Source organism: Haliotis rufescens, unplaced genomic scaffold (assembly GCF_023055435.1).
Source record: "Haliotis rufescens isolate VD_foot unplaced genomic scaffold, xgHalRufe1.0.p SCAF_6, whole genome shotgun sequence".
Taxonomy (NCBI): Eukaryota; Metazoa; Mollusca; class Gastropoda; order Lepetellida; family Haliotidae; genus Haliotis; species Haliotis rufescens.
In genome coordinates, this window is record NW_025964334.1 from 3,536,376 (window position 1) to 3,558,337 (window position 21,962).

General features: G+C 42.2%; 1 protein-coding gene across 11 annotated transcripts in view; it reads right to left on the minus strand.

Moving 5' to 3' along the window:
- Positions 1–21,962, minus strand: part of LOC124113511 (tumor protein p53-inducible protein 11-like) — a 532,733-nt gene that overhangs the window by 26,745 nt on the left and 484,026 nt on the right. For 10 of the 11 annotated variants that reach the window (XM_046473884.2, XM_048385874.1, XM_046473885.2 and 7 more), the window contains one exon: positions 7,701–7,794. In XM_046473884.2, coding sequence (XP_046329840.2) covers positions 7,701–7,794 — 94 coding nt within the window. Of the gene's footprint in view, positions 1–7,700; positions 7,795–14,583; positions 14,719–21,962 lie in introns of those variants that run through there. The other variant, XM_046473889.2, reaches the window with a different exon arrangement.

Below are 21,962 nucleotides of genomic sequence, written 5' to 3' on the forward strand. Positions count from 1 at the left end.
ACAAGGGGCACTGAAAGGGGTATATAACAGACAGGGGTCACTAAAAGGGTTACATAACAGACAGGGGTCACTAAAAGGGGTATATAACAGACAGGGGCACTAAAAGGGGTATATAACAGACAGGGGTCACTAAAAGGGGTATATAACAGACAGGGGCACTAAAAGGGGTATATAATAGACAGGGTGGCACTAAAAGGGGTGTATAACAGACAGGGGTCACTAAAAGGGGTATATAACAGACAGGGGCACTAAAAGGGGTATATAATAGACAGGTGGCACTAAAAGGGGTGTATAACAGACAGGGGACACTGAAAGGGGTATATAACAGACAGGGGCACAAAAAGGGTTATATAACAAACAAGGGGCACTAAAAAGGGGTATATAACAGACAGGGGTCACTAAAAGGGGTATATAACAGACAGGGGCACTAAAAGGGGTATATAACAGACAGGGGCACTAAAAGGGGTACATAACAAACAAGGGGCACTGAAAGGGGTATATAACAGACAGGGGTCACTAAAAGGGTTACATAACAGACAGGGGTCACTAAAAGGGGTATATAACAGACAGGGGCACTAAAAGGGGTATATAACAGACAGGGGTCACTAAAAGGGGTATATAACAGACAGGGGGCACTTAAAGGGTTATATAACAGACAGGGGCACTAAAAGGGATTATATAACAGACAGGGGGCACTTAAACTGGTATATAACAGACAGGGGTCACTAAAAGGGGTATATAACAGACAGGGGCACTAAAAGGGGTATATAACAAACAAGGGGCACTGAAAGGGGTACATAACAAACAAGGGGCACTGAAAGGGGTATATAACAGACAGGGGTCACTAAAAGGGTTACATAACAGACAGGGGTCACTAAAAGGGGTATATAACAGACAGGGGCACTAAAAGGGGTATATAACAGACAGGGGTCACTAAAAGGGGTATATAACAGACAGGGGGCACTTAAAGGGTTATATAACAAACAGGGGCACTAAAAGGGATTATATAACAGACAGGGGGCACTTAAACCGGTATATAACAGACAGGGGTCACTAAAAGGGGTATGTAACAGACAGGGGCACTAAAAGGGGTATATAACAAACAGGGGCACTAAAAGGGGTATGTAACAAACAAGGGGCACTGAAAGGGGTACATAACAAACAAGGGGCACTGAAAGGGGTGTATAACAGACAGGGGTCACTAAAAGGGTTACATAACAAACAGGGGTCACTGAAAGGGGTATATAACAGACAGGGGGAACGAAAAGGGTTACATAACAAACAGGGGCACTAAAAGGGTATATAATAGACAGGTGGCACTAAAAAGGGGTGTATAACAGACAGGGGCACTGAAAGGGGTATATAACAAACAAGGGACACTGAAAGGGGTATATAACAGACAGGGGCACTAAAAGGGTTATATAACAGACGGGCACTAAAGGGGGTATATAATAGACAGGTGGCACTGAAAGGGGTGTATAACAGACAGGGGCACTAAAAGGCGTATATAACAGACAGGGATTCTAAAAGGGTTATATAATAGATAAGGGGCACTAAAAGGGGTATATAATAGACAGGTGGCACTAAAAGGGGTGTATAACAGACAGGGGACACTGAAAGGGGTATATAACAGACGGGGGCACAAAAAGGGTTATATAACAAACAAGGGGCACTAAAAAGGGGTATATAACAGACAGGGGTCACTAAAAGGGGTATATAACAGACAGGGGCACTAAAAGGGGTATATAACAGACAGGGGCACTAAAAGGGGTACATAACAAACAAGGGACACTGAAAGGGGTATATAACAAACAAGGGGCACTGAAAGGGGTATATAACAGACAGGGGTCACTAAAAGGGTTACATAACAGACAGGAGTCACTAAAAGGGGTATATAACAGACAGGGGCACTAAAAGGGGTATATAACAGACAGGGGGCACTTAAAGGGGTATATAACAGACAGGGGGCACTTAAAGGGTTATATAACAGACAGGGGGCACTTAAACTGGTATATAACAGACAGGGGTCACTAAAAGGGGTATATAACAGACAGGGGCACTAAAAGGGGTATATAACAAACAGGGGCACTAAAAGGGGTATGTAACAAACAAGGGGCACTGAAAGGGGTACATAACAAACAAGGGGCACTGAAAGGGGTGTATAACAGACAGGGGTCACTAAAAGGGTTACATAACAAACAGGGGTCACTGAAAGGGGTATATAACAGACAGGGGGAACGAAAAGGGTTACATAACAAACAGGGGCACTAAAAGGGTATATCATAGACAGGTGGCACTAAAAGGGGTGTATAACAGACAGGGGCACTGAAAGGGGTATATAACAAACAAGGGACACTGAAAGGGGTATATAACAGACAGGGGCACTAAAAGGGTTATATAACAGATGGGCACTAAAGGGGGTATATAATAGACAGGTGGCACTAAAAGGGGTGTATAACAGACAGGGGCACTAAAAGGGGTATATAACAGACAGGGATTCTAAAAGGGTTATATAATAGATAAGGGGCACTAAAAGGGCTATATAACAGACAGGGGTCACTAATAGGGTTATATAACAGACAGGGGCACTAAAAGGGTTATATAACAGACAGGGGCACTAAAAGGGGTATATAATAGACAGGGGGCACTAAAAGGGGTATATAACAGACAGGGGTACTAAAAGGGTTATATAACAGACAGGGGGCACTTAAAGGGTTATATAACAGACAGGGGCACTGATGCTTTAAGCAATATTCCAGCAATATCACGGTGGGGGACACCAGAAATGGGCTACACACATTGTACCCATGTCGGGAATTGAACCCGGGTCTTCGGCGGGACAAGTGAACGCTTTAACCACTAGGCTACCTGACTGCCCCTAAAGGGTTATATAACAGACAGAGGCACTAAAAAAGGGTATATAATAGACAGGGGCACTGAAAGGGGTATATAACAGACAGGGGCACTGAAAGGGGTATATAACAGACAGGGGCAGTGAAAGGGGTATATAACAGGCAGGGGCACTGAAAGGAGGATATAGCAGACAGTGTCACTGAAAGGGGTATATAACAGACAGGGCACTAAAAGGGGTATATAACAGACAGTGGCACTAAAAGGGGTATATAACAGACAGGGGGCACCTAAACTGGTATATAACAGACAGGGGCACTAAAAGGGGTTTATAACAGACAGGGGCACTAAAAGGGGTATATAATAGACAGGTGTCACTAAAAGGGTTATATAACAGACAGTGGCACTAAAAGGGGTATATAACAGACAGGGGGCACTAAAAGGGGTATATAGCAGACATGGGGCACTTAAACTGGTATATAACAGACATTGGCACTGAAAGCATTATATAATAGACAGGAGCACTAAAAGTGGTTTATTGTAATAGACAGGGGCGCTATAAGTGGTACATAACAGACAGGGGGCACTGGAAGGGGTTATTGAAACAAAAGGAGGATATGATAGACACACGTAAAGTGATGTAAGAGACATGGGCACTGAAGCCGCATATACAAGACAAGGGCATGATGTTCAGATGGATAACAGTCTTGACCAATAGCAGAGTTAATGTGATGGTATCCACGCATGCAACATGCTCGTTAGATGCTAGTTACAGTGCTCATACATTGGAAGTGACATGTTGGCAGACATCCGGACGGCAATCAACATGCACAAGATGTCATTGCCTCAAAACACGTTAGCTTCCATTATTCCTTAAACTAGCCACTTCCACAGCGCACGACAGAGATCTTCATCATACACCAATCCAGGAGTGCTGCCTCACATGAGGAATGAGATTACTTCAAGACGTCTTTCCTGGCTGCAGGAAGCGATCCATCTTGACTCTATGCACCCAATGGTGTACAACAGAGCCATACGACTTCCGTACTGCCTTAAAACACAAACAAATATGGGATGAAGGGTTTTTACTACTTCATGAGATACCACTGCAAATGGTATCCAATGACACCCAGTCTACAGAGACAAGGGTATTGTTACTGTTCCAATGAAACCACTTGCCTATGATCATTGTCTTATTAGGAAGCTTCGGCAAGCCCAGCTAGTATTAAGACATTAGGCCAAAAATTGGTTGGCATTGTCGCTGATGGATTTCTTACATTGGCCCAAGGTGTTTACAGCGAAGCGAAACATTTGGAAATGTTATCAAAACTTTCTTGGGCAACAGTTTCTTTGCCAGTGTTGTACCAATGTTTTTAGACAACATTGGGCCAGTGGTCAAAACGACATTGGGCTGGTTGTCAAAACAACGTTGGGCTGGTTGTCAAAACAACATTGGGCTGATGGTCAAAACAATGTTGGCCCAATGGTCAAAATAGCATTGGGCCGATGGTCAAAACAACATTGTCCCAATAGTAAAAAAACATTGGACCGATGGTCAAAACAATGTTGGGCTGGTTGTCAAAACAACATTGGAACAATGGTCAAAACAACATTGGGCTGATGGTCAAAACAATGTTGGCCCAATGGTCAAAATAGCATTGGGCCGATGGTCAAAACAACATTGGCTCAATAGTAAAAAAACATTGGACCGATGGTCAAAACATTTGCCCAATGGTCAAAACAATGTTGGGCCAATGGTCAAAACAACATTGACCCAATTGTCAAAACAACATTGGGCCAATGATCATAACAACGTTGGGCCAATTGTCAAAACAATGCTGGGCCAATGGTCAAAACATTGCTGGGCCAATGGTCAAAACAATGCTGGGCCATTCTTTCTTTGCCTAGTTTGGACCGACGATCAAAACAAGATTGATAGACCATGTTGGCCCAACATAAGTGCTAACATTTGCCTAATGTCTGAATGCTAGCTGGGAGGTTATCATTCCGGACTCCCCTTAAAATGTCAGCCATGTCTCTGTGATTCCCCTCATCAGTGAGGCATCAGTCTCAACAGAACAGAATAGTGTATTTCCCATGACAATTGTCCAAGTGGACGATGACATTTCCAGGGGAAGTACTATATTCAATGTCATCTGATTTCAGTGTCTTCAAGTGATGCAAGTACGGAGCTCTCACTCGACATTTCCATGGTGACGAAGAACTGTAATGTGTGAGTGTATTAGTTCGAAGTTATGTTAAGTGTAGGAGTGAAAGTGCTGAATTTGACACCAAATGTGTCAAAGATTGCTGGTAACTGAAACCTGTCAAGTCTTTGATGGTCATTAAGATGTTGAAAGAACAAGAGGACATAACTAGGTTCATGGATAACAACTGCTTCATGCTCTGGCATTACAAAGAGTAAAGAAGAAACATAATAGTGTCCTCATGTAGCCTGTCAGTGTCACCAGTTTGCATGTCTCAGGTAACAACAAATATGTATAGGTCACACCACGAGTACCCAGTGTCTAATCGTTGAAATGGTTAATTAAACCATGAGTCACGTAGCGCTGAGTGGTTTTGTCAACGATTAGACACTCACCGGGGTCCGAGTGGTCAAACAGACCATGTCCAACATTTATAGCACCTAAATTGTTTAAAAGACATTGTTTTGTTAAAGGTATTTTAAAAGATATTCAGAAACTGCTATGCTCAACTGTGAGAGTTGGCCCTGCATGAAGCATGTGAAATCTGTCCCAAGCCTATCGCACGTGCACCTTGCACTTTGCCGATTTGGGTTATGAAATGTATGTCCGGGGGCAAGTGTACCATTCATTTTGGACCAACTCCAGCACATTTATCAATCACCTAAATATTGCTTGCCCATGTTGATGGGCCTTTTATGATCAAATATAACCCTGATCAAGATAATAGTAATTTCTTTTCTATCTGTTCGTTTCTTGAACGAAAAACTACCAAATCACAAGTACTGTACAAATACCAGTATGCATAGAGTAACATACTGTATAAAAATCGCATAAAACATATTTCGCAGTTCATAAAGGGGTAAGCAATTAGTTCTGATGTAAGTAAATATTAAGTTGTTAATTTCATACCATTTCTCCCATGTCGCTGTGGCAGAAGACTACATTCGTCAGCCTTCAGTGCGGACTTAGCGGGTTCAAAACCCAAACGTTTTTCATGAAATTGTTCTATCATCAAGATAAATGATAGGGAAAATAGAAGTTCCATCATTGCCAAGTGGTGTTGAACTAACAATTCAGTTAGTCAGACCACGGTCAAAGACAAATGAGCCATGGTTTAAGATGTATTATTATGTAGTAAAGCAGCCATTTCCAATCTGAGTCATGTTACTGTGATTTTATACCTCCTATTGAACAGGTGAATCAATATTGTTCTGGTCAAGTCAGACAGCTGGCACATTGTGCACAGGTCCATCAATTGTCTGAATCGATCCTGAATCCATTGGTTGTGGGTGGAATCCAAGATTCCCCTCTTTGTTATTTTAGGTATGTCAGCACTAACCCTGCTCCTGGGTTTTGCCAATGTGTTACAAGTCTAGGATCTGTATCACTAGGAATTTCCTCCTACATTGAGCTGAGTCACTCACTCACTCACTCACTCACCCACCCACCCACCCACCCACCCACCCACCCACCCACTCACTCACTCACTCACTCACTCACTCACTCACTCACTCACTCACTCACTCTCACTCACTCACTCACTCACTCACTCACTCACTCTCACTCACTCACTCACTTACTCACACACCAACCCACCCGCCCACCCACCCAACAACTCACCCACCCACCCACTTAGTGACCACACTGAGCTGAGTCACTCACTCACTCACTCACTCACTCACTTAGTGACCAAGTAATGCTATCAAAGGTCATGGCAGACTGCTAGATCTGAAAGGCTGTGGAATCACTCCCAGTTTGACAGGTACAGTGTCTGCTGCCTGTAATGACAAGGCCTACCACAAACATCCACCTCCTCCTCTCCTGATGCCACATCACATGTCAAGTTATAGTGCTGATAATCAAGGTAGGTCGCTGTGTGCCCAACATACAGGCAGGGAGACAAAACATTCCTGTAATCCCCTGCTAGTACAGGGCACAGTGGTCGACTGCTGCAGACTGATTTGTTAAGCACTGTCTGTGAGGTGGCTTAAGGCTGGAGTCGGGATGTCAGAAGGGCTTCGGAGGGATGCCTTGAAAAAGGGAAACTGGGGTGAGTGGGTGAGTGAGTGAGTGAGTGAGTGAGTGAGTGAGTGAGTGAGTGAGTCGGTGGGTGGGTGAGTGAGTGAGTGAGTGAGTGAGTGAGTGGGTGAGTGAGTGAGTGAGTGAGTGAGTGAGTGAGTGAGTGAGTGAGTGAGTGAGTGAGTGGGTGAGTGAGTGAGTGAGTGAGTGAGTGAGTGAGTGAGTGAGCGAGCGAGCGAGCGGGTACTTTCTGAATCCTACCTCTCAAGCAAGAGTGACTGACCTTGACAGTGACCTTCACTTATGATAGAACCATGTTACAGGGAAGGTAGAGAAAAATGTGTTCATCCTTCATTTTTGCAAATCATTTCCCTCATGAAGGAGAACAATTATTCCTAAGGATTGTGCAGTGTTTTATCTTGAGTGTGACTTTACAAAAACTATTCACAAACATAACACAAACTCTCCAAGGCCTAATTGACCTTCAACTTCAACCAATCTTTAATGCAGCAGTGATGGGTAAATTGGGACACACGAGTTAAGCAGTCACTCTTAAAGAGGATGGCTGCTTCAATATCTGATGTTTAGGATGACGCAAGGACAAATCACACAAAAACTACTGACCTTTGACCTGTGAACATCGCCATCATCCGTTTCCCCAACGCCGAGAAGTTTGCGGGTTTTTAATCGACTGTGGAGGTCCCCACTACTGTGTTTCCTGAAACATGGAGAAAACATGGTGAACAAGTGTCAGAGTGAGTAGGGTTTTACGTCATTTAACTATAGTCTGGCCGTACCACTGGAACATTAAGAAGGGGCTTCTTGCATCGTACCCTCGTGACATGGAAAATCAAACCTAGGTCTTTGGCATGAGGAGCTGATGCACTAACCACTAGATGACACCATTAACATCAACAACATCATCATCATAATCATCAAGAAACATCTGATCTTCATTTTCATCATCATCATCAAGAAACATCTGATCTTTATCACAGTAAAATGATCACTTGAGTGATATACCAACGATCATGGGTATTGTCTTGGCAAATCTAGAAACATATACAGGCGAACACAGATTCAAACCCACGATCATAGGCCCAACGGACGAAGCTCTGCACAGTGAACTGCGGCACCTTAGATGACTGGGCCACCCGTGCCCTTCAAGAACGTGATGCTATTACCATACATGTACCAGCCCACACTGCTGTTTAATAAAACTACTCATGCCTTGATGTGGACTTTAACTTATATTAGCTCACCTTGCTATTGACCATATCATAATAATACATCTTCATGATAAGTAAGTATCAGAGTCTGGCTCTCATAAGTGGGTCATGGCACTGTTGGCTGCAACTGCACAGCAGTGTTCCCTGAGACAAATGGCGCAAGAATCTCAACACACAAATTGGTACTTAATTAGACCAACATCTCCTCTCTAATGGACATAGGGATCTCAACACACAAATTGGTACTTCATTAGACAGTAAAGGGATCAGACAATCATTAACTGTCCATATCCACTGGTCATTAAGTCTCATGGTAAATGGAGGTCACTCCAAGGTTGTGTTGGACCACTGCACAGACCGACCCGTGACGATTCCGGGATAGAACAGGTCTTCAGCAACCCATACTTGCCGTAAAAGGGGACTATGCTTGTTGTAAGAGGCGACTAATGGGATCGGGTGGTCAGGCTCGCTGACTTGGTTGATACATGTCATCAATCCCAAATGCGTGGATCGATGCTCATGCTGTCAATCACTGGATTATCTGGTCCAGACTCAATTACTTACAGACCGCCGTCATATAACTGGAATATTGCTGAGTGTGGCGTTAAACGACTAACAAACAAACTGCACAGACCTGTGATTTCTGGGACCATGCACACAGAAGCAGATCCATGTTTGTGACCAAGGTTGTGTGGACACTACCCACGTGAGGAAGTCAACAGCAGTCAGAGGGACTTACAAAGACTAACAACTAGTCTCTGAAATGAACATATATTAAAGAAAAGAAATAGTTGTAAAATTATAGTTATAGAATATTTTTAAAGAAGCCCAGAGACTTTCTTCATATTAATTTAATACTGCAGTAATCTAGACTTGCCAAACAAACAGTTGTTAAATTATAATTATAGAATATATTCAAAAGAAGCCCGGAGACTTTCTTCATTTTTATTTATTACTGTAGTAATCTAGACTTGCCAAACATTATAGGTGAGGTGAGGTGAAATAGGGTTTAACGTCGCATCCAAGATTATTGCACTTATATAGCGACGTGTATGTGTGTGTGTGTGGCTGCTTGTACTAGTCCGGACTGATGCCAATTTATAGTGCTAGCACACTGAGATACCATGCCGTAGTTTAACATGAATACCCCACTCAGACACAGTATACTGACTCTGAGCCGACCAGTCCATGTTTTAGCCCCTTAATGCCGAGCGTCAGACAGGGTAACAACAAGTACCATCTTTTAAGGTCTTTTGGTATGAACCCCGGACCTTCCGCTCTCTGGGCGGACGCTCTACCATTAGACCACGGAGGCAGTCACCAAACATTATAGACTTACATGGGCTGTATTGGACATATTTGTTTGAGGGTCTGTATGACAGGCGAGGACTGACACAGTGGACATGTGAGGTGTCTGCAAACACAAACACACACCCCTGTTGACCAGGGACTACTACTCTCGTGACAGAGAACCTGGCAGTCACAGGAGCTCCAGGAACATCACAGGGACAACCTATAGCTGTACAGCCGACAATTACCAACTGTCAGAGCTGATAAGGTTAAACTTACGGATGTACTCGAAGGAAAATTACTACCGCTCCACTTTGATCTGTTTAAGGATTCCTTTTGTAATTACTTGCCTTACAGATATTTTCCAAAACAATTTGTTAGGAGGTCAAAATACAATGAAAAATTTTTATAAATAAAAGTGCCAAACCCTTTTAGCACTCATACGAAATATCTGCTAAAAGCAAATTCGACTATAAGATTCCGATTATTTCATGAGCATGTGTTTATGAATCACTATACTAAACATGTTTCCTTGTGAATTGAAGAAAAAAAGTTGGTCAGGTGAAATTAGACAACCCTATAAATGTAAAGGATCTATCACCACGGTAAATAATGATCCCCTGCTGCTATGTGTTACTGGCATGCCTCCTGTCTCCGCTTCTGGCGGTCTGGTATTTAGTATTTAAAATTTGGATCTTGTGACCTCAATACCTTCCACAGTGAATCAAATCAGCTGGATATTTCTCTATGAAGTGATGCCTAATTAAATGAACATTCTATAAGAAAACTGTGGTTATTGTATGTGCAGTTTGTATGTTTATTTAATAAGGATTATATAGTGACCGTAATCATAACACTATATTCAACTGATCTGAAAACAGATGTGGCAAATAATTTCTGAAGGGTATTCTTCATACTTCAAACAAAATCAGATTCTTCCCTGAAATGTTCTGCAAGGCTGCCATTTTGAAATTTTCACAACAATATTGTGACTTAGTAAGACGAGTTCTATGGATGAACAACTTCTTTATTACAATTGGTGCGACATTTCAGTGTAGATCCTAACACCTTTATCAAGCAAGTTAGGATCTACACCGAAACGTCGCACCAATTGTAATAAAGAAGTTGTTCATCCATAGAACTCGTCTTACTTTATCACTCCAACTTCTAAATGCCACTCAAAGAAGTAATATTGTGACTTCTTGTAGTCAGGCGGATGCTGGTCAGAGGAACAAAGTTAAGGTGAGCTAAAATGACCTTGTATGACATCATGCATGACATTGAATGACATCATGCATGACCTTGCGTGACATCATGCATTTAGTATTCCTAGGTTCCCAGACTGGATTCGAACCACAGACCTTCTGGTGGCCATATCGTCTAAGGCGCTGCGATTCGCTGTGCAGAGTTGCGTCCCTTAAGCACACCAGAAACCTATGATTGTGGGTTCGAATCCTGGTTCGCCCTATTATGTTTTTAGGTTTGTCAGCATCATACCCGTGCTCGTGGGTTTCACCGAAGTGGTAAACATCTGAGACCTGCATCACTTCGGGCTTTCCTCCCACATTAAGCAGACATGCTTAACTGGAATACTGCTAAAAGCGGCACTAAACCCAACTCACTCTGATCCGAGGTCGGACGACTTCTCGACATGACCAAAGATGACATGAGTGTAATGACGCCATACACCGCTACACTGACATAAGTGGGCAGCAACATCACACAGTTATACCAAAGAGATTCACAAGCTACAGAAACATGTTAAATCTAAAGCTAGATTTGTGGAATGTCTAAGCAATAATCCATTACCCAGTGACAGTAGCCAGAGCACTACCTTCCCTTCCATTGGAAAACAGATCCAACTATTTGACATAAATATCCGAGTCCTGGTTTGGAATTTGAACAACAGGCTGCTGCTGTGTGATCAAATTCTATCCAGAGCATTTCATCGGCTAATGAGGCTAATACTTGATTTGGTTAAAAACAGCTCACCAGACATCACTGCGATACTGAGACACCATATCTTACTACGTCTTTTCGTTGCAGGAATGAAATGTAATCCCGTGTGGTGGAACAAGATGAATGGGACAGAACTGGAAGGGGAGCGATGACCAGACAATGAGTAGTGTACCATACCAGAGATTCTCCAATCGGCAGATTAGCTAAACTTGACCAGTCCTTGCACCTTGATTGGAGCAAGCAGGAATCGGCAGACACTTGTTAAAAGATAAGACTCAGTGGCTCTGCTTGGGTTTAAGTTAAGCTGGTACCAAGGGATAACTATGACAATGTAACAGTTGGACCTGTCTACAACTTGTTCACATCATGAATCTGGCTCGTCAATTAGTTAATGACAATACTTGTTGTACATCCAAACAGAGGTATTAGTTGATGAAATGGTACCTTCATAATAAATAATAATAATGCCTGACTTCAATATATCACATGATGCCAGACTTCAATTTATCTCATGATGCCTGACTTCAATATATCACTTGATGCCAGACTTCAATATATCACATGATGCCTGACTTCAATATATCACATGGTGCCTGACTTCAATATATCACATGATGCCTGACTTCAATATATCACATGATGCCTGACTTCAATATATCACATGATGCCTGACTTCAATATATCACATGTTGCCTGACTTCAATATATCACATGATGCCTGACTTCAATATATCACATGATGCTTGACTTCAATATATCACATGATGCCTGACTTCAATATATCACACGATGCCTGACTTCAATATATCACATGATGCTTGACTTCAATATATCACATGATGCCTGACTTCAATATATCACACAATGCCTGACTGCAATACATCATACGATGCCATACTTCAATATATCACATGATGCCATACTTCAACATATCACACGGTGCCTGACCGCAAATGTCGAACAATATGTTGCCTGTAATGCTATGTAGTCATGTCTTAAGGCGTAATTAACAACTGATATATCCATCCGCTAGGTTGTGGTACAAGCACACACAAGCCCAGCCAGCTGAGTTGACCATAATCTAAAGACAGAGAGTGTAGCATTTCTGGACACATGTCTCCACTACAACATGTGTTATATTCTGTTTTCAACATTCTGACGACCACATCAGCAGGAATTAGTATGTGGTGTATTCTAGTCTAGACTCCTTGTGTCAGGTTGCTAGTGGTTGATAGATTGTGATGTCAAGACAAACTTAATCTGGTATAAGCCCTTGTGTCAAAAGCTGGCCTTCCTGCCACCATCCAGTCAGTATCTACACGACACCTTATATATGAGTCTGTTAACGTTTAGATAAAGGCAAGGTCCTTCCAGTTGAAATCTACCAAAGTCTATCTGTAAAACAGGAAACTTTCCGTATTTGGCACCGTGACTCAATGCTTCAACATAGTATACCACAGGCCCAATAGTGCCAATATTGGTACATGACATCACATAGTCCTTGTCACATGATATCACATAGTCCTTGTCAGTGATATTAGATAGTTCTTGTTAATGATATCACATAGTCCTTGTCACATATCATTTGTCACATATTATATAGGCCTTGTCACATGATATCACATAGTCCTTGTCACATATCATATAGTCTGTGTCACATGATATCACATAGTCCTTGCCAGTGATATTAGATTAGTTCCTGTCAATGATATCACATAGTCCTTGTCACATATCATTTGTCACATATTATATAGTCCTTGTCACATGATGTCACATAGTCCTTGTCACATATCATTTGTCACATATTATATAGGCCTTGTCACATGATGTCACATAGTCCTTGTCACATATCATATAGTCTGTGTCACATGATATCACATAGTCCTTGTCAATGATATCACATAGTCCTTGTCACATATCATATAGTCTGTGTCACATGATATTACATAGTCCTTGTCACATATCATATAGTCTGTGTCACATGACATCACATAGTCCTTGTCAATGATATCACATAGTCCTTGTCACATATCATATAGTCTGTGTCACATGATATCACATAGTCCTTGTCAATGATATCACATAGTCCTTGTCACATATCATACAGTCCGTGTCACATGATGTAACATAGTCCTTGTCACATATCATTTGTCACATATTATATAGTCCTTGTCAATGACATCACATAGTCCTTGTCACATATCATATAGTCTGTGTCACATGATGTCACATAGTCCTTGTCAATGATATCACATAGTCCTTGTCACATATCATATAGTCTGTGTCACATGATATCACATTGTCCTTGTCAGTGATATTAGATAGTTCTTGTCAATGATATCACATAGTCCTTGTCACATATCATTTGTCACATATTATATAGTCCTCGTCACATGATATCACAGTCCTTGTCACATGATATCACATAGTCTTTGTCACATGATATCATATAGTCTGTGTCACATGATAGCACATAGTCCTTGTCAGATGACTGTCACATGATATCACATAGTCTTTGTCACATGATATCACATAGTCCTTGTCACATATCACATTGTCCTTGTCACATGATATCACATAGTCCTTGTCACATGACTGTCACATGATATCACATTGTCCTTATCACATGATATCACATAGTCCTTATCACATGATATCACATAATTCTTGGCTCTGCAAGGTCAGTGAAAGGCAACAGGTTGTTAATCAAAGAATGGCACAGAACGTATTAGAGGCAGATCCCGGATGTTGAAAAAGGGTTGCACATTAGGAAGTGAACAAAAACACAAGATGGAATGGCTCCTGCAAGGTGAAAAGTAAGATGTCAGTGGGGGATCCATCACAGGCTGTAACTGAACTCTGCAGACCAGCGTGGGCAATAACACACCATATTGTACAACTGGAGATTATTCTTCCATCCCACGGAACCTTTTGACTTTACATATTTAATTAATCTAATTGTTTCTAATCAGAAAACAATTTGTTTAGAAATGAACTTGAAAGAGTAGTCATTACTTAACTTAACTTACCTGCACAACAATTTCCATATCTGATTCATGACTCAGGTTTGCCGACACGCCTGGTATAAAGCCAAACACTCGATCCACAGGATGTAGAAATACACCGGTATATTAACACACAAAGAAGGCCCAAAGAACACAGATGAACACCTATGCACTGGAGACTGATGATAGGAAGATCTTGCTTGACTGTACGGAGCCCGCAGAGAGACTCAAGCAGAGGAATAAGTCAATAATCAATATGCGAGCTCCTCACAGTGACACCTATGTGTGGAGCTTCCGATGTTCATGGGGCTTTAATGACCTGGTTGACACAGCTGAAGCAACTGATGTTCCCATCCCAAACTGCTAGTCCGTGTTTCATGTGTGGAGCAAAATACCGCGGTAAAGTGAGGTGAAATTGGGTTTAACGTTGCATCCAAGATTATTGCACTTATATAGTGAGTGAGTGAGTGTGAGAGAGTGAGTGAGTGTGAGAGAGTGAGAGAGAGAGAGAGAGAGAGAGAGAGAGTGAGAGAGAGAGAGAGAGAGAGAGAGAGAGAGAGAGAGAGAGAGAGAGAGAGAGAGAGAGAGATTAATAGTGCTAGTTCACTGAGATACCATGCCACAGTTTAACATGAACACCCCACTCAAACATAGTATACCGACTCTGAGCCGACCAGTCCTTGTTTTAGCCGAGTGCCAGCCAGGGTAACAGGAAGTACCATCTTTTAACATCTGTTGGTATGACACAGCCGAGGATCAAACCCCGGAACTTCCGAGGGAACAGTTTAACTCAGTTATGTCCTGCTAAGTTTTATAGAGACCAATATTACATTGTAGAATACTGTCTCTTTCCTAAAATAATGTTTGTTTGTTTGCTTGTTGGTTTGTTTATAGCTGCACTAAGCAATAATTCAAACTACATGATGGCGATCTTCAATAAACAGCCCTCTAGTTTAGATAATTCAGTGATTGACCAAACGCAGTTGTGGAACTTCTTTAAGGACATTCTCCTGATCTGAAGACTTTGAGGACAAGTTACTGATGCAAGTAAACCTACACAGGGCCTGGAGTTATCCCACAGATGACATCCTTACCTGTCAAACTGGTAGGGATAACCTCTTTGGCCATGTGGACAACACATTAGACCTAGGATCAGAAGGTCCGGGGATCGAATCCCACCACAGGACATGGAAATTTTATGCTACACTACTTGGAGAGTAAAGGTCCTGAACAAACTATCACAATACCACTGTAACAGTTAGACTGATCAGATAACTATATCAAATAAAACATTCACCACCATTCCACTAGGGCTGGGACGGGTAACTCGGGTACTCGGGTCGGGTGGGTACTGAGTAGGACCCGGTACCTACAGTGCTAGTTAGTCACATGATATACTGTTTAATGACATTAACAGTGAAACTCTATGGTTACATTACAGTCATAGCGAATGTTTGCACTTCTTTCAGACTATGCAAGCATTCGTTCCGATTTTTATATGTTCGGGTGAGGTGAGGTGAAATGGGGTTTAACGTCGCGTCCAAGATTATTGCACTTATATAGCGACGTGCATGTACGTGTGTGTGTTTGTGTGGCTGCTTGTACTAGTCTGGACTGATACCGATTTATAGTATACTGACTCCGAGCCGACCAGTCCTTGTTTTAGCCCCTTAATGCCGAGCGCCAGACAGGGTAACAACAAGTATCATCTTTTAACGTCTTTTGGTATGATGCGGCCAGAGATCGAACCCCGGACGCTCTACCACTAGGCCACGGAGGCGGTCTTTATATGTTCGAATAAGGATAAAGCGTCTATCAACTTCAGTGTATGCATGATCAGATTGTTTTATACATGTATCTAAATAGTTTTTGCCAGGACTGTGGTAAAACAATTCCCATTTGGACATTTTGTACCCAACTCTTGAGAGCTATAGCGGGTATCCGGGTAGGGCCCGGTAATAGGGTGGCGGGTACGCGGGTACCCGGGTACCCGGGTAGTAAATTATCTAAAACCCTATAGTTACACTACAAGTCACTAATGTTTGCATTTCTTTCTGACTATGCACCCATTCCTTCTGACTTTTATATGTTTGAATAAAGATAAAACTTTTTTTTCTTTCTTTGTTTGTTGTTTAACGTCGCACTCAGCAATATTCCAGCTATATGGCGGCGGTCTGTAAATAATCAAGTCTTGACCAGACAATCTAGTATTAATATCATGAGCATCGAGCCACGCAATTAGGATCAATGACATGCATCAACCAAGTCAGCAAGCCTGACCACCCGATCCCGTTAGTCGCCTTTTACGACAAGCATAGTCGCCTTTTACGGCAAGCATGGGTTGCTGACGACCTATTCTACCCCGGAATCTTCACTGGTCAATAGGCCTAAGTGTATGCATGACTTTAGGTTGTTTTATATGTGTATCTAAATACATTTAGCCAGGGCTACGGTCAAACTTTTCCCAATCGGACAGTTTGTACATAATCTCTTGAGACCTACAGCGGGTATCAGGGTAGGGTCGGGTGACATGGGATTGGGTACCCATGTAGTAAACTTGTAAACTTCTCAGCTCTACCAGCCTGTTCCCCTTTTAGCCTGAAATTAAGAGACTTGTGGGTTCTCTTGTAGAATCATGTCTATTTAACATCCTACGGAGCTTCAACCATTTCTTCAGTCCTAGTCTAGTCTAGGAATCTACCCCATGTTTAAAGCAGCTACAACAGCTGTACAAAGTCATTGATATCCCTCGCCATGGTAAATACTTGTCATGAATAGATATATAGAACTTGTTGCCATGGAAACACAAAAAAGATTTATTTTTTTAAAATCACAAACTATCAAACAGCACCTATCTGCTCCGGAAACGACATCTTCCACGGATGGAGTATCCATTTTCCTTACCTCTGCAAAACGCGTTGTGGTGGAACCAACCATTCTGTAGTTTTGTTGAATGTCAAGACAGTTACTAGAGAGGACACTACTGGGTGGTGACAGAGCTGTTGTAGTGTCCACACTGCCATCTGTCATATTCCATAATATTCATGAAGATCATGAAAAGTTCAATGGTAATCAGTGGAAATAAAGACACCTCACATATAGATATGATAGCAGCTTGTCAGCTTGATAATGGAGGAAAGCCTGAAGTGATGCAGGTCTTAGAAGTTTACCACTTTGGTGAAACCCACGAGCACAGGCATGGTGCTGATGGATCAAGGCTCATAAACAACACAAATCTGAGATTTGAACTCATAATCATAGGATCCTGATATGCCCAAGGGACATAACTCTGCAAAAGTGAATTGCAGCACCTGAGATGACAGGCACACATGTGCAACAAAATATAATCAGACAAATTTATTTTTTATTACAATGTTTGCGGATCCACCGACACTAAAACTCAATAATGTCACAAAATACAAAATTCCAGTTATGTTACAGAAAATCACATAAATATATCATAAAGTTTTTCCCTGCCTGACCCTGCCAAGCACTACAAGCTCATTCATCTGAGAGTTTGCCTGATGCACAAGGTGTAGATACGGCAGATACTATTCCTAGCTTTGCCAGTACTCCAAATAGAGTATGGCTTTGTTCCAATGCCAAAATAGAAGGAACATTCGTCACAAAAAAGCCAAGTGAAATAAACAGAATTTGAAATAATATTGTTTCTCATACTACCGACCCTTTCATTCACAAAATCAAATCAAATTGAAGGGTCAAAGTTAAATTTTTATTTTTATTTGACCACTGACTCAAGGTTTTGAAACAAATATCTGTAAACAACTGATAAATAAACAGGGGCCTCAAGTACACAACATGGAGACGCTGTTGCCATTAAGCCATGGACACTACACGTAGTTGTTGCCAGAGTTGTTACCGTAGTTGTTACCAGGTGCGCAGTGGCAAGGTGACATCATCACACAACAGGAAATAATTGGAAATCTGTACAGCTTTAGAATTTTGTTTTGTTTTTTATTTATTCCAAAGCATGGTAATCAAGTGTTATTATGGTAAGAAATCGTGCTTCCTGGAAAGGAATGACGCTAATGTCCTCATTGATGTGACCCTGCACAAGACATCCATTTTATTTAATGGGTTTCTCATCTCTATTCATAGGGAGGAAGAAAAATTTAAAATCCACAAAAAAAACCAGTCCACAGTCTGAATCTCTACCACAGGACAAAAAATACATACTCCAGCTGGTGAATGTCCACATTTTTAGTTGAGAGGGGCTAGATATCCTTTGGGAGTGAGGGGGATGGAGTTCAAATAGTGGCAAAACACAGACAAACACACACACAGACACACACACACACACAGACACACACACACACACACAGACACACACAGACACACAGACACACAGACACACACACACACACACACGAACACGAACACGAACACACACACAAACATATATACACACACACACACACACACACACACACACACACACACACACACACACAGACACACACACACACACACACACACAGACAAACACAGACAAACACACACAAACACACAGACACACAGACAGACACACACATACACACACACACACACACAGACAGATATAGACAGACATACATACAGAGACAAAGACAGACAGATGGAGACATACAGACAGACAAAGACACAGACAAACAGACAGATAGACAGAAACACACACAGACAGACACAGACAGATAGACAGACAGACACACACAGACAGACAGACACATACAGACAGACAGAGACATACAGACAGACACAGACAGATAGACAGACAGACACATACAGACAGAGACACATACAGACAGACAGACACATACATACAGACAGACAGACACATACAGACAGACAGACACATACATACAGACAGACAGACACATACAGACAGACAGACACATACAGACAGACAGATAGACAGACAGACACACACAAACAGACAGACACATACAGACAGAGACACATACAGACAGACAGATGGAGACACAGACAAACAGACAGATAGACAGAAACACACACAGACAGACAGACACATACAGACAGACAGAGACACACACAGACAGACAGATGGAGACATACAGACAGACAAAGACACAGACAAACAGACAGATAGACAGAAACACACACAGACAGACAGACACATACAGACAGACAGAGACACACACAAACAGACAGACACATACAGACAGACAGACACATACAGACAGACAGATAGACAGACAGAGACACACACAAACAGACAGACAGACACATACAGACAGACAGAGACACATACAGACAGACAGACAGACAGACACGTACAGACAGAGACAGAGGAAGATAAAAGGGTTGCGGAAGACACTAACAGACCTCCTTGAGGAACATCACTTGTAAGATGCCACGTCCAGATATAGCAATCATAAGCAACCCATTCTAGGAAACTTCCACAGTTCTCTAAATCAATATCTGACATCCACATACAGTTTCTTTGAGGCTGATTTATTCCCACATACACCCACCAACCATAAAACTAGCAACATAAAACAATATTCAGTCACACCCTTCTCTTGCAACACATTCTGAAACTCTTAGTGATGAAACTCACACACTCACTCCACACTATTGTTAAAGCGGCGTAAAACCATACTCACTCACTCACTCCACCCTCCACACTATTGCTAAAGCAGGGTAAAACCATACTCACTCACTACACCCTCCACACTATTGCTAAAGCAACGTACAACCATACTCACTCACTCACTCCACCCTCCACACTATTGCTAATGCAGGGTAAAACTATACTCACTCACTCACTCCACCCTCCACACTATTCCTAAAGCAGGGTAAAACCATACTCACTCACTACACCCTCCACACTATTACTAAAGCAGGGTAAAACAATACTCACTCACTCACTCCACCCTCCACACTATTGCTAAAGCAACGTACAACCATACTCACTCACTACACCCTCCACACTATTACTAAAGCAGGGTAAAACAATACTCACTCACTCACTCCATCCTCCACACTATTGCTAAAGCAACGTACAACCATACTCACTCACTCACTCCACCCTCAACACTATTGCTAATGCAGGGTAAAACTATACTCACTCACTCACTCCACCCTCCACACTATTCCTAAAGCAGGGTAAAACCATACTCACTCACTACACCCTCCACACTATTACTAAAGCAGGGTAAAACAATACTCACTCACTCACTCCACACTATTGCTAAAGCAGCGTAAAACCATTCTTACTCACTCACTCCACCCTCCACACTATTGCTAAAGCAACGTACAACCATACTCACTCACTCCACCCTCAACACTATTGCTAATGCAGGGTAAAACAATACTCACTCACTCACTCCACCCTCCACACTATTCCTAAAGCAGGGTAAAACCATACTCACTCACTACACCCTCCACACTATTACTAAAGCAGGGTAAAACAATACTCACTCACTCACTCCACCCTCCACACTATTGCTAAAGCAGGGTAAAACCATACTCACTCACTCACTCCACCCTCAACACTATTGCTATAAGCGGCATAAAACCATACTCACTCACTCACTCCACCCTCCACACTATTGCTAAAGCAGCGTACAACCATACTCACTCACTCACTCCACCCTCAACACTATTGCTAAAGCAGCATACAACCAATCACTCACTCACTCCACCCTCAACACTATTACTAAAGCAGGGTAAAACAATACTCACTCACTCACTCCACCCTCAACACTATTGCTAAAGCAACACACAACCATACTCACTCACTCACTCCACCCTCCACACTATTGCTAAAGCAGCATACAACCATACTCACTCACTCACTCCACCCTTAACACTATTGCTAAAGCAACGTACAACTATACTCACTCACTCACTCACTCCATCCTCCACACTATTGCTAAAGCAACGTACAACCATACTCACTCACTCACTCACTCCATCCTCCACACTATTGCTAAAGCAGCGTACAACCATACTCACTCACTCACTCCACCCTCCACACTATTGCTAAAGCAGGGTAAAACTATACTCACTCACTCACTCCACCCTCCACACTATTGCTAAAGCAGCATAAAACCATACTAACTCACTCACTCCACCCTCCACACTATTGCTAAAGCAGCATAAAACCATACTCACTCACTCACTCCACCCTCCACACTATTGCTAAAGCGGCGTAAAACCATACTCACTCACTCACTCACTCCACCCTCCACACTATTGCTAAAGCAGGGTAAAACCATACTCACTCACTCACTCCATCCTCCACACTCTTGCTAAAGCAACGTACAACCATACTCACTCACTCACTCCATCCTCCACACTATTGCTATAAGCGGCATAAAACCATACTCACTCACTCACTCCACCCACCACACTATTGCTAAAGCAACGTACAACCATAC